Raw genomic sequence first — 14,564 nt, forward strand, 5'->3', positions numbered from 1 at the left:
TAAATAATACCAATAAAATGAAAGTCACAATCAAAAACATTAATAAAGAAATTTATGTTTTTGAAGTAAATGGAGATTTAACTGTAAGTTTTTTTTTGATTTCATTTCCTATTCTTTATTTTTTCTCTTTTTTTTTTTTTTTTTTATTATTTTTTTTTTTTTTTCAAGTCATATACAACAAATAAAAAAAATATAATTATTGAAAAAGATTTAACAATTTTTTTTTTTTTTTTTTTTTTCTTCCTCATCTCCAAAAAATAATAATTTATAAAAAACAATATAATTTAAATAAAAAAAATGATTATTAAAATCAGGTAGCAGAATTAAAAAATTTAATTAGTGAAAAACATAATCAAACTCCATCATGGCAAACATTAATTTATAGTGGAAAGATTTTAGAAGATAAACGTACACTCGAATCATATAATATTACTGATTCAGGATTTATTGTTATGATGATTAAAAAACCAAGAGAAGCACCAGCAACCACACCAGCACCATCAACTACACCAGCACCATCAACTACATCAGCACCAACCACCACCACTACTGCAGAACCAACCCCAACCACTTCCTCAACTAATAATACATCAACTACAACTCCAACTTCAGTCCCAACACCAACCAACAATACACCAGCCACACCAAATCCAACCCCAACCACTTCCTCAACACCAGGTTCAACCTCTACAACTTCACCACAACAATCCTCTGATTTCGCCACCGGCACTGAATTAGAAGCCACAATTAAAAATATTACAGATATGGGTTTTGCAAGAGATCAAGTTTTAAGAGCACTCAGACTTACCTTTAACAATGCTGAACGTGCTATTGAATATTTAGTTAGTGGAAATATTCCAGCTGCAAATGATCCAGAAGATGAAGAAGAAATGGAAGGTAATTATTTTTAATCTCTTTATTTTTATTATTATTATTTTTTTTTTTTTATTTTTTTTTTTTTTTTCGTAATTATTTTTTTTTTTTATTTTTTTTTATTTTTATTTGGTACCTTTTTTTCTTTTATATAATTTTATTCTATATTATATAAGGATTAATCTTAACCAATTTAAACATTTATTATTTTTATTATTTTTTTTTTTTTATATTTTTTTTTCTCTCTCTCTCTCTCTATCTTTTATTGTGCCTCTCTGTTATTTATTTCTTATATTATTAATCTCCTTTTAATGGATTGGATACTACCATTTTAATTTTTTTTACCAAATACGGATTCCGAATATGATCACGAACATGAACATGACCATGGATTTGATGATTCATTAGGTGGTGGTGGTAGTGGTGATAATCCATTCGAAGCTTTAAGAAATCATCCACACTTCAACTTACTTCGTGAAGCCATCTCCAAAAATCCAAGCATTATCCCAGGAATCTTACAACAATTAGCTCAAACCAATCCAGCCCTCGTTAGACAAATCCAAGAAAATCCAAATGAATTTATTCGTCTCTTCCAAGGTGATGGTAACCCAGGTGGCAATCCAGGTCAATTTACTCTTCAAGTCACTCAAGAAGAATCTGAAGCAATTCAAAGAGTGAGTATTTTTTTATTTTTTTTTATTTTTAAATTTTTCTTTTTTCCCATTAATTTACTAATATCCATCATCAAAATTTTTAATAACCAAAAACAGTTACAAGCCTTAACAGGTATGGATAAATCAACAGTTATTGAAGCTTATTTTGCATGTGACAAGAATGAAGAACTCACAGCTTCTTATCTTTTTGAAACTGCTGACGATGAATAAACAAAACTAAACTTTTTAAAATAAAAAATTAATAAAGAAAAAAAAAAAAAAGAAAAAAAAAAAAAAACTTGTTTTATATATAAATTAAAGAATTATTTAATTAATTATTTAGTAGTGTAATAGAATTGGAAAAAGAAATAAAATAATATAAAATAAATTAAATATAAAAAAAAAAAAAAAAGATAATTTATTATATACATATTTATTTTTGAGATGTTGAATTTTGTTGTTGTTGTTTTTGTTGTTGTTTTTGTTGTTGTTGTTGTTGTGAATTATTTGTTGTTGTTGTTGTTGTTGAAAGTGAAGTAAAACTATTTGGATTAATTGTAACACTTTTGGTACAATTATCAGTTTTATAAATACCAACTAAACGATCAGCTAATTCAAACATATAATTTCTTAAAGAGATAATAATGAATTGAGCATTTTTAGTTCTTTCTTTAATATAATTAGCAATGATTGAAACATTTTTAAAATCTAAAGCTGCATCAATTTCATCCATTACATAGAGAGCATTTGGTTTATAATGATGAAGTGCAAATACTAAAGCTAAAGAAGATAAAGTTTTCTCACCACCAGAAAGATTTGAAATATTTTTCCAACTCTTTTTTGGAGGTCTAACACTGAAAGAGATACCTTCTTGGAATGGATCTTCACGATCGATGATTTCCAATTCAGCATCACCACCCAATGTAATCATTTGATAAATTTCTTTTAGTTTCATTGTGATAATTGTAAAGCCAGCCATGAATTCATCCAAACGATTCTTTCTAAGACTTTCATATCTTTTGGATAGATTGTCACGTTCTTTTTCAATTTCATCAAATTCCGCCTTTCTACTATGATATTCTTGTTCCTTCTTTTGGAAATCTTTAACCACTTCAATGTTTACATTGTTTTCTTTTGAAATTTTTTGAATTTGAGTGGTGAGTTCATGAATTTTGGCAATTAGATTTTGTTGTTCAGTGGCCTCCATATATTGTTCAATCTCCTCGGGTGTTAAGATTGCAGAGACTTGATTGATGAGTGATTCATCGACATAGTCTTTATAGATTTTTGCTTTCTTTGCTTGGTTTGCAAATTTACTTAAACAATCGGCGATCTCTGCTTGTTTCTCATTGATAAGGGTTTTAAATTCTTCGATTTGAGTCTCCAATTTACTATTGCTAACTTTAATCTTTTCAATTACTTTTTTGGCTTTTTCATGTTCTTTTCTAATTTCTTTGGTTTCTTCTTCCTTTTCACGAAGTTGTTCAGAGACAGCTTCCATTGCTTCAGTGGCTTTAAGATTCTCTTTCTCCAATGATTTATATTTCTCTAGAATCTCTGCTAATGCTGCTTCATTCTCATCCTTTTCTTTGGTATTTTCATTCAATATTTTAATTGATTTTTCCATTGATTTTGCTAATGATTTGATTTGAACATTTGCTTTGGTAGTGTTGGTTTGGTTTGAATCAATTCTAGATTGAAGTGATTCAACTTTATTCTTTTGCATTTTCAATTGTGGACCACCAACATTTAAGATACTGTTTTGAATTTCTTGAACTTCAGATTCTAATTTATTAACTTTCTCTTGAACCTTATCTAAAGATTTTTGATCAACAATCAATGATTCTTTGATGGAATCGATTTGTTCCTTCTTTTCAGTGGATAACTTTGCTTTATTCTTTAGTTGAGGAATAACTTTGGTTAACTCTTCACATTTTGTAATGGCTGCTTTAATATCCATATCCATCTTTGGCAATTCTAATTCTAATTCAGAACGACGATTTTGTGCTTGTTGAATTTGGTTTTCAATCTCTACCAACTCATCCCTACATTGACGAAGATCACTATCCAATTGAGAAAGATTGTCTTGTAACTCTATCAATTTCTTTTTATCTTCTTTTGGATCACCCTTTAATTTGGAGTTCATTGCACCAACTCTTGGTTTGAGACCACCACCACTCATTGCACCACTAGTGTCAATGAGTGAACCATCCAAAGTTACAACACGATGTCTTTTTGCTCCATAGGCTATTTTGGTTGCTTCATCCAAAGTATCAGCAACCAAAGTATGACCAACTGCAGTGAAAAAGGCGGTTGCATACTTTTTTTCATCTTTCATCTTTATTAAATCAAATAGACGTGGTGTATTATTTGGTGTTTGAACTGGACCAAGATTTTGACGTTGATATTCTAAATTCTCCAAGATCATAAATGTAGCTCTACCTAAATTCTCCTTACGTAATAGTTCAACACATGCTTCGGCGGCTGCTGTTGTCTCTACAATGATATTATCCATTTGTGAGAAGGCAGCAGTAGAGATGGCAACATCATACTTTTGATCGATTGCACCCAAATCACCCAATCTACCATGAATACCACTAATTTGACCACTTTCTTTAATCTTTAATAAACGATCCAATATAGTGTTTCTTGAACTATTTTCAGAGAGATTGGTCTTAATTTGTTCCAATTGTCTCTTGGCATCCATTGTATTTCTATAGAGATTCTCTTCGGTGACTTTACCACTTGCAAGTCTTTTCTCAAGATCCACTATAATTGCTTTAACCGATTCCAACTCCTTCTTTGATTTGGTGATATTATTCTTACGAGTGGATGAAATGGTTTTGGCATCCTCTAGTGCTTTGATTGCATCATCTAAATTTTGAGTTGCACCATTGAAATCTTTAGAGAGTACAGCCAATTCAGAGGTTTTCAAATCAACTACTGCCTTTGCTTCACTATGCTTTTTACTCCATGGAAGTAATTGTTTTTGTTTTTCCTCCATTTCACGTTGTAATTCTGTAACTTCACCCTTGAGTGAATTTAACATTGATTCTAATTTCTTCTCTTCAACAATCAATTCCTTTGGTAGTTCGACATACTCTTTCTCGAATCTAACTATATCTTGTTTATGAATGATAGTTGATCTTTCAAATTCCGCTTGTTTCTTTGTTTCCTCTTCGATGACACTATTGTTTTTTTTGACTTTAGTTTTCAAATGTTTAGTTTCTTCCTTATATTTAACACCTTTCTTTTCAGTGGTTAAGAGTTCATTCTTACATTTTGCCATTTGTTTATTCAATTCATCCAATTGTTTATTCTGTTGTTTAAGATTCTTTTCAAATTCCAATAGTTTATCATTCGATGCTTTTTGAGTGACCAACTCTTGTTCCAATTGTTTCTCAACCATCTCTTGTTTGGCTGCAATTTCATTCTTTTCACGCTCTGGTTTGCTTCTACCAATTTGATAGTGTATCGATTTACAATGAATTAACTTTAACTCTTTATCAATGTACTCCAATGCATTATCACGTTCTTGTTGAAGCGCATCTTTTTCTTTTTCAACCACTTTCATACGATTATTTGATGAAGTTCTTTTATCACCAATATCTTCTATCAATTTACTAGTTGCTTCAATATCTGGTAAATACTTTTTACTACCAATAATATCTTCTAAATATTCTAATAAACCTTCTTCACCTGGATGTACACCTTTTGGTTTCATCATTGCAATTTGTTCAACTTCACCCTATTTTTTAAAAAATTAATAATTATTAATTATTATTAATTATTATTATTATTATTATTATTATTATTATTATTATTATTATTATTATTATTATTATTATTTAATATTTATTGATTTGAGGGGAACTAAAACTTACTTGTAAAATTAAAAATCTATTATTATCTAAATCAATACCTTTATCTTTTAAAATTGTTTTTAAATCATCTAATTTTACAACTTTATCATTTAAATAATATTTTGAAACACCATCTTTATTATTACCTGTTTTTTGTGCTGTACGTGTTACCACAAACTCTGAACCTTTAACAACTTCATAATTATCTTCTCCTGGCTAAATAAATAAATTAATTAATTAATTAATTAATTAGTTTTTATTTATTTATTTATTTTTATTTATTTTTATACATACTAAATCTATAATCTCTTGAAAATGAACAGAAACTCTACCATTTGTTAAGTTTTTATGATTTTCAGAATTATGAATTAATTCTGATATTTTATTTAATCTAATTTGTTTTGCTCTATAACCAAATACAAATAACATTGCATCGATAACATTTGATTTACCACTACCATTAGGACCAACTACTGAACTAAAACACTGTGTATTATTTGAAAAAAATAAAATTAAAAATAAAGTAAATATATATGTATATATAAAATACATAAATAGAATATATATATTTAAATGCGAGAAATGATTATTTGAATTATATTACCTTATGAAATGGTCCAACCTCTTGGGCACCTGCATATGATTTAAAATTCTCCATAACCATTTTAGTAATCATTAATCTTTTCTCAATTCCATTATTACTAGATACTGGTGTCTTTTGTGATGTTTGTGATGTTTGTGATGATTGTAATGGGGGTGTATTCTTTGGTTGTTGTGTTTGTGATATATTCTTTGGTTGTTGTTGTTGAGATGATTGTGATGATTGTGATGATTGAGATGATTGTGATGTTTGTATTGGTGGGGGCGTATTCTTTTGTGTTTGTGATTGTTGTGATGCTTTTTTTATATCTGGTGGTTGTGAGGAAGGTTTTGCTTTAGATTGAGGTGGAGGCATTGGCTTTTTTGGTGTTTCTTCCTCTTCCTCTTCCTCTTCTTCCTCCTTTTCTTCCTCCTCTTCCTCCTCCTCTTCCTCTTCCTCTTCCTCTTCCTCTTCATCTATATCCTTCATTTCTTCATCTGAATCATTGTTTTTCTTTTTTTCTTCTTCTTCTTCAGATATTTGATCATTTATTTCTTCATCTTCTACCATTTTATATTTGTTTTCGAAAAGTGAAATGAAAAAAAAATAAAAAAAATAATAAAAAAAAATAAAATAATATTTTAAAAATATCAAAAAAAAAAAAAAAAAAAAGGCGCGAAGTTTTTTATATGAATAAAAAAAAAAAATTTATTGAAAATTTGGATTTAATTAACTCCATTAATTGAAGTATGAAATTGATACCACATATAGTTTTCATTATTATTATTACTATTATTACTATTATCATCATTATTACTATTAGTATTATTTTCATTGTTAATATGATCACTATTTTTGGAAATTGATTTTAATGAAATTTCAGTTATTTTAAAATCAAATTTATCATTTATATTTGAATTTGTAAAGTTGAAAACGGTTATTTTTGTAGATTTTTTTATTTTTAATTGGAAATCTTGTTGTGGAATAAAAAGTTGATCTCTACTATCATTATTATTATTATTATTATTATTATTATTATTATTATTATTATTATTATTATTATAAATATTATTTAAACAATCAGTAATGTTATTTATTTTTTTATATATACAAATATTAGTTTTTAAAGGTCTTTGTAAAACTGAAAATGAATCTGGACTTTCAATAACTAATTTCATCATTATTTCTCTTAGTTTATTTCTATTTTCATCATGTTGAAAACCATTATTACTTTTATTATTATTATTATTATTATTATTATTATTATTACCATTTTTATAATCATTATATGAACCAAAATAAAATATATAAACTTCTTTTAAATTAAAAATTGAGGAACCTAATAAAACTGATACTACAATTGGTAATTCTTCATCTTGATCTAGACAATTGAAATAAATTTCATCGATTTCTAAAAACAGTGATATTAAACTTTCTATAAATTTTTTTTTTTTAAAAGGAATTTTAATTTTATTATTATTATTATAATTATTATTATTATAATTATTATTATTATTATTTATATTTTTAAATTCTGATAATAATTGGTTGACTGGTATTGAACATTGATTCCTTGAATATAAAATATATTTTATTAATTCAATATTTAAATTTTTTATTAACTCAATATATTCCAAATTTAGTATATCACCAAATTCAATGATTATCGGCTCATTGACTTTTTTATTCATTTTTTCAATAATTGAAATTAAAAAAAAAATAAATCAAATTAAATTTTACTTTCAAAATTTGGCGCTTTTTTTTTTTTTTTTCATAAAAAAATTAAAAATTAAAAAAAAAAATTAAAAAAAAATCCCTCCAAAAAATTCACGTAAAAATTTGGTTGAAAAATTCATGTGGAAATTTGGTTGAACCAAAGCTAACAACCAACCAAAACAAAATTTAATTTTAATTTTAATTTTAATTTTATTTTTAATATTAAAAAGGTAGTAATAATATTTTTAAATAATAAACAAATAAACAAATAAACAAATAAACAAATAAACAAACAAATAAATAAATAAATTAATAAATAAATTAATAAATAAATAAATTAATAAATAAATAAATAAATAATATTTGTAAATAAATAAATAAAACAAAAACATGACGCTAAGGCTAGATACATCGCTAAAAAGGGGAGCTAGTAGGAATATACCACCAATACCTACATTTAGTTCAGTATCGAATGAAAATTTATCCTCATCACCATATACTAGTAGTTCATACTACTCCTCAAATTGTGAAAGTTTAGATAGTATTGGTGATATATCAATAGATTCTTCAGTTTATAGTTCTAGTGAAATTGAATTTGTTGGAAATGGTGATAAAAAAAAAAACTTTATTAATAACAATAATAATAATAATGGTAATAAATATGATTTTTCCAATTTATTAGAAACTCCAAAATTAAAATTTTCACCATCAACTGGAAGAACCAAAAATAATAATAATAATAATAATAATAATATTAATAATAATAATTATAAAAAGAATGATAACCAAAAGAAAAATTTTAAATATATAGAAGATAATGAAAGTGATTACCTTGATGATGAAAATGATGAGGAAAATGTTGATATTGATCTATCGATTTTAAATGTAAATTTTAAAATTATAAATGAAAACAATAGCCAAAATAATAATAATAATAAATATCAAATTAATAATAATATGCAAAAAACGGGTGGTAGGAATGGTAGTGTTTTCTTTGTCAATAATAACAACAATAGTAATAATAATAATAATAATAATAATAATAATAATAATAATAATAATAATAATAATAATAATAATAATAATAATAATAATAATAATGACAATAGTAATAATAAAAATAATTTTAAAAATAACAATACTAGTTACACTCACAATAGTAATAAAAATAATAATGAAAATAAGAATACATTCGCAATTAAACAACAACTTGTATCAACACCTAAAAATAAATTAAGTCAAACCTATAGAGAAAAAGTAATATTAGAACATTTAAATATTTTAATTGAATCCAATAAAGCATGTAATTTTCCGAAATTAATTAATTGGTATAAAGCAGCACCTACTTCAAATCTTAGTAATGTAAATAATAATAATAGTAATAATAATAATAATAATAGTAATAATAATATCACCAATTCTAGATATGGTAGTAATTATGAAGATATTTATGATGATAATTATTATGATGAAGTTGATGATTATGATAGTGGTAAAGAAGAGGAAGAATCAACAAAAACAATTACAAAAACAATTACAACGACAACAGCATCAATAAAACCAAATATTCAATATATGCATTTAATATTAGAGTATGCAAATATGGGTACTCTTAAAGAGTATGGAAAAGATAATAATTTTGAATTCACAATTTCACAAATGAAATCATTACTATTTCAAGTTATTTATTCTTTAGCAATCTCTCAAAAAGAGTTTGAATTTGTTCATAATGATTTACATTTTGGTAATGTCCTATTAACCTCATTCCCCGTCGATAAGAAATATATAGTTTATCAAGATAAATTGGATAATGGTGAATTTAACAATTGGATAGTTGGTGGTGATTTCATTGTGAAAATATCGGATTTTGGTCTAAGTAGAATAAAACTTCCTTCAAATGAAATCATTTACAATCAAAGGAATGATAGATCTAAAGAGTTTTGTTTCTATTCTGATTTATACAGTTTCAGTAGTCTATTAAATAAAATTAAAATTAAAGAATCACCATCATCATCATCAACTACTTCTACATCCACTTCTCAAGTTCTAATCAAATCTGATAGTGATTCATCATCATCAGCATCATCATCATCATCATCATCATCATCATCATCATCATCATCATCATCATCATTGCCAAAATCTAAAAATAAATCAAATAGGTCTAAAGACAATCAATCAAAATTAGATCCTGAAAAAAGGTTACTCACAAAGTTAAAGAAATCAATGAAAGATTTACCACCCTATAAATTATTGGATCATCCTTTCTTTGATTCATTAAAAGTTTGTCCAAATGATTGTTTACCTTTAAATTCAATTAGAATTTCAACCAATGGTATAGTTCCTAAAGAATTCCCAAAACCTCTATCACCTATTTTTGAAAAGAATAATATAATAAGTATACCATCATCACCAATATCAACTACCACTACTACTTTCCCCACCACACCCACAATAAAGTCAACAACGAAAAAAATATCGAAAACAATAGTGATACCATCTTCACCAAGTTTAGCTTTACCACCAAATTTAAGTGTTAAATCTCCATTTGCACCACCAAGTAAAAAACAATTACAACAATATCAGCAACAACAAAAACAACAAACAATATCAATGTTTAAATATGATGATGAAGAAGAAAAGGAAGAAGAGGAAAAAGAAAAAGAAAAAGAAAAAGAAAAAGAAAAAGAAAAAGAAGAAGAAGGAGAAGAAGGAAATATACCAAAAGAAAAATTAATATTAAAAATGACACCAAAGCCATATATATTTATTCATCATTTCTCACCAAATTCACTTGGGCCTCTATCGCCACCTTCATCAACATCTTCCACACTGCTTGGAGCATTATCACAAGAAAAGTTTGAAAAAAAACAAAGACAAATCCAAGATTCTGAAAAGGTCAACAAAAATGAGGAAGAAAATCAAACAAAAGATGATGCTGATAACATTTCACCTCCTTTGCCTCATGCAATAAAGAAAAGTATTTACAATAATAAAAACAATCACCAAAAAATTTCAACTAATACAATCATTAAAACTCCAATTAAAGCTCCAATTAAAACAATAACTCAAATACCAACCGAGACACCAAATAAAATACCAAATAAAACAATCTCTCAATCAAATCCGGTGATCATAAGAGATGAAACACCTCAAAAAGGTATTCCTTTTGAAAAAAAGGTAGTTTCAACTCCATTGATATACAAAGAACGACCACATTTCGTATTTTTAAAAAAAGCAAAACTTTCATCAAATAGCAACAACAAAGAAAATATAATCAACTTTCACAACAACAACAACAACAACAACAACAACAACAACAACAACAACAACAACAACAACAACAACAACAACAACAACAACAACAACAAAGATTCATACAATGAAAAAGGAAATGCAACTTCTTATTGCAATGGCGATGATGATGACGATGACTTTAAAATTGATCACAAAGAGAACGTAGTTAGTGGTTTTTTAATAGAAAAAGATCATGAGTTTATTGGTGATAAAGAAAATAGTAAAGAGAAGCAAAAGGTCTCTAAACGAGTTCAAGATAAAGCCTGGCAAGAACTCAATGCATTTCTTCGTAAAAATCCAACTCAAGGTGTTAGTAGAATAAAATCAACCGATTATCCAGCTTTAAGCGACCTTTTTCCCAAAAAAAAAAGATGTTCAGAAAATAATTTTGTATTTGAAAAAGAAAAAAAACAAGAAAAAGAAAACAAAGAAAAAGAAAACAAAGAAAAAGAAAAGAAACAATTAGAAAAACAAAAACAGTTGGAAAGAGAAAAATTGGAAAAAGATAGATTAGAAAAAGATAGATTAGAAAAAGAACAACAAGAAAAAGATTGTTTGGAAAGAGAGAAATTTTTGGAAAATGAGAGATTAGAAAAAGAACAAGAAAGAGAGAAATTGGAAAAAGAAATTAAAATACTCGTTGTTTCAAAAAAAAATCGTACAAACCCTTTACAAAAAGATTATGATCGCTATATAAAAAAAGTTGGTTCGTCTCTCACTGAAAAAAGAGCATCAAAACCTATGAACGACAACATTTAAAAAAAATAAAATAAAAAAATAAAAATAAAATAAAAATAATATAAAATAATATAAAATAAAACACTGTAAAACAAAAAGATTGTTTAAAAAAAAAAAATAAAAAATAAAATAAAAAAAGATTTTATTTGTTTAAATAAAATGTTTTTACTATCAAAGAGTGCTTTTTCATTTAATGAATCAATGCCAAAAGGATTCAATATTACATTCCATATTTACCACAAGGTCCAAGAACTTTTAAAATTACAGCCTATAATGAATTCATACCACAAATTGATTCAGTTATTAGATATTCAGATTATTTCATTATCAATGGTAATACTTTGAGTATAATAGTTTTAAAAATAATAAAATAATAATGATAATAATAATTATAAATGTATAAATTAAAAATTGTATCAGAAAAGATTTAAATAGATCCTTTTAAAAATAATATTGAACGAATAAACAAAAATATATTTCATTTGTAATTTTTATCACCATTATTATTATTATTTTTATTTTTTCAATTTTTTACCAATACCTCTCTTTTCTTTTTTGAATAAATTATAGTATTATTCCGAATGCAGGGAATTTATTTAATGGGAATGGAAAATTTCCTTTTTCAGATTTATTGTGACTATTAGTTGTAATTAATGATAATCAATTAGCAGGTGAATTGAATGATGATTGGTGTAAGGTTGATTTTAATATTAGAAATAATTATATTGGTGGTAAAGCACAATCATGTGTAGTTTGTCATTACCTTTTATATAATAATAGATATATTTTAGAAGGTAATAGATTCACAATCCAATTTGGAAGATTGTACAACTATTGAACTTAGTTTATCATATGATAATGATAATGACACTATGTTTTTGTATGGTAGATATCTAGGTTTTCAAGTTAGTTAATTCTAATTTAATAAAAAATTTGGGGTTTCAAATATAATATCAAAAATAAATTAAAAATTGGGTTGGTGGATATTTCTCATAAATTCAAAGAATAAAATTCAAACTAGTTTCAAAATAAAAAATTAAAAAAAAAACATTTTTTCATTTTTTTTTTTTTTTTTTTTTATTCATATCAAATTATATATATAAATACATACACTCCAAATAATAATAAATAAACAATAAAAAAATGGATGATAAATTATTTTTTAAAGTATTTAGGAATATTTATTTGCAAAAAGAGATATTTAAACATTTAGAATATTATAGGTTGGTTTTTTTATTTAGTTCAACATCAAGATTTAAATTTAATGCCATTACAATTAGTAATTATGAATATAGAGAATATTTATCAAGTATTCATATAGATAAAAAGAGTAATAATATTGGAATAAACCCATTGACAGCGTTGGAAGATATTAACCATTCAACAGGTTGTTTTATGAAACCATTACCAGTAAGTGTATCGAACAATATCATACAACCAGGACAAATACCAGAATCGGTTGAAAAGTTAACAGTTCATTCAACTGATATTATTTGTGTTGGTTCATTCTCTCAAGTAATTTCAAACACATCACCTGATAAAAACTATAATTGTAATATTAAATCAATAAATTTCACAATTCAATGTATATTCCCAAATGGTATAATCTATGGACTAATTCCAGAATCTGTCAAAAACTTAGAGATTCATAGTAAAATAATAAATCAAAAACCAATATTCATACCAAACTCTGTGGAGAAATTATCATTCTATTGGTTCAATCAACCGATTTTACCCTCACAAATACCAGATTCTGTAAAACATTTATCATTAGGTGTTATATTTAATCAAAACCTATCAATTGATACTTTTGGTGACAATTCATTATTGGAATCAATAGAGTTTGGTTATGATTTTAATAAACCAATTCAGTTTGGTGTTTTATCTAAATTAAAAAATTTAAAAACTATTAAATTTGGTATATCTTTCAATCAACCAATTATACCATTTTCAATACCAGAACAAGTAACTTCAATCATTTTTAGAGGAGAATATATTATTCCTTTTCCTCCAAATTCAATACCAAAATCTGTAAAACTTATTCATAATCAAGCATCATTACAATTATCATCAAAATAATAATGATAATAATAATAATTGCTTTTTTTTTATTTAAAATACTTCAATATTAATTTAATTATTTAATTTTTTATAATAAAAAAGAATTCTTTTTTTTTTTATTTAATTAAATAATTTTTTATTTACAAAGGTTTTTTTTTTTTCTTTTTTTTTTTTTTTTTTTTTTTTTTTTTTTCCTATCTAAATAAAATTAAAATTTAAGTATAAGTTGGATCAACATAAGAATAAAGAATTGCATCTTTGATACCATGTAACATTTGAATATTTGAATAAGAAGATTCAGAGAAAATGTTATTATAGATTTTAGTGATGAATAAAGCTTCTTGGAAAGGAGATAAAATGAAACCAAGTTTTTCATAAGTTTGAATGAGAGTTTCATTTTCATGGTCAATATTTTCTTTTAATTTATCTAATAAACCACTAAGTTGTACAAGATGTGATTGAACTGGACTACTGATATTATTTGAGATATCGACATCGGTACTGATGGTGGTGGTAGTGGTAGTGGTGGTAGAAGTAGAGGTGGTAGTTGTGGTGGTTGAAGTAGAGGCTGCGGTTTTCTTTGATTTGGTATTACCACCATTATTAACGGTACCATTGAATACTTTACTATGGTAGTATTCTCTGATCTCTCTGTTGAGATGAGTTCTTTCTTTGATAATCTTTTTATGTCTAAGATTACTTTCTTGTCTGAGTTGTCTAACACGATTCTCTTGTTCAGGATTAATATTTGCTTCGTTGCAAAAGTTTGACCACCATTTGGTT

The 14,564-nt window shown here is 25.6% G+C and overlaps 7 protein-coding genes across 7 annotated transcripts in view; 4 read left to right on the forward strand and 3 right to left on the reverse strand.

Moving 5' to 3' along the window:
• Positions 1–17: 17 nt before the first annotated feature.
• Positions 18–1,757, forward strand: rcbA (repC-binding protein A; the record flags this gene model as incomplete). Its single annotated transcript, XM_632637.1, has 4 exons — positions 18–83; positions 315–897; positions 1,282–1,547; positions 1,644–1,757. 4 exons carry the CDS (start codon positions 18–20, stop codon positions 1,755–1,757), a joined length of 1,029 nt encoding a protein of 342 aa, XP_637729.1.
• A 202-nt stretch (positions 1,758–1,959) lies between these two features.
• smc4 (structural maintenance of chromosome protein) lies at positions 1,960–6,539 on the reverse strand (the record flags this gene model as incomplete). Its single annotated transcript, XM_632638.1, has 4 exons — positions 1,960–5,274; positions 5,411–5,605; positions 5,684–5,875; positions 5,994–6,539. The coding sequence occupies 4 exons, from the start codon at positions 6,537–6,539 to the stop codon at positions 1,960–1,962; spliced, it is 4,248 nt and encodes a 1,415-aa protein (XP_637730.1).
• A 155-nt stretch (positions 6,540–6,694) lies between these two features.
• DDB_G0286405 (hypothetical protein) lies at positions 6,695–7,660 on the reverse strand (the record flags this gene model as incomplete). The annotated part of the gene is made up of 1 exon (XM_632639.1): positions 6,695–7,660. One exon carries the CDS (start codon positions 7,658–7,660, stop codon positions 6,695–6,697), a length of 966 nt encoding a protein of 321 aa, XP_637731.1.
• Positions 7,661–8,075: 415 nt separating this feature from the next.
• DDB_G0286465 (hypothetical protein) lies at positions 8,076–11,741 on the forward strand (the record flags this gene model as incomplete). Its single annotated transcript, XM_632640.1, has 1 exon — positions 8,076–11,741. The coding sequence occupies one exon, from the start codon at positions 8,076–8,078 to the stop codon at positions 11,739–11,741; it is 3,666 nt and encodes a 1,221-aa protein (XP_637732.1).
• A 138-nt stretch (positions 11,742–11,879) lies between these two features.
• DDB_G0286407 (hypothetical protein) lies at positions 11,880–12,558 on the forward strand (the record flags this gene model as incomplete). Its single annotated transcript, XM_632641.1, has 2 exons — positions 11,880–11,898; positions 12,365–12,558. The coding sequence occupies 2 exons, from the start codon at positions 11,880–11,882 to the stop codon at positions 12,556–12,558; spliced, it is 213 nt and encodes a 70-aa protein (XP_637733.1).
• A 305-nt stretch (positions 12,559–12,863) lies between these two features.
• DDB_G0286409 (hypothetical protein) lies at positions 12,864–13,799 on the forward strand (the record flags this gene model as incomplete). Its single annotated transcript, XM_632642.1, has 1 exon — positions 12,864–13,799. The coding sequence occupies one exon, from the start codon at positions 12,864–12,866 to the stop codon at positions 13,797–13,799; it is 936 nt and encodes a 311-aa protein (XP_637734.1).
• A 197-nt stretch (positions 13,800–13,996) lies between these two features.
• Positions 13,997–14,564, reverse strand: part of bzpN (hypothetical protein) — a gene marked incomplete at both ends in the record, with an annotated part of 3,000 nt that continues 2,432 nt past the window's right edge. Inside the window, one exon of the mRNA XM_632643.1 lies at positions 13,997–14,564. This exon is cut by the window's right edge and continues 2,432 nt beyond it. Coding sequence (XP_637735.1) covers positions 13,997–14,564 — 568 coding nt within the window.

The sequence above is a fragment of the Dictyostelium discoideum genome (assembly GCF_000004695.1).
Source record: "Dictyostelium discoideum AX4 chromosome 4 chromosome, whole genome shotgun sequence".
NCBI lineage: Eukaryota > Evosea > Eumycetozoa > Dictyosteliales > Dictyosteliaceae > Dictyostelium > Dictyostelium discoideum.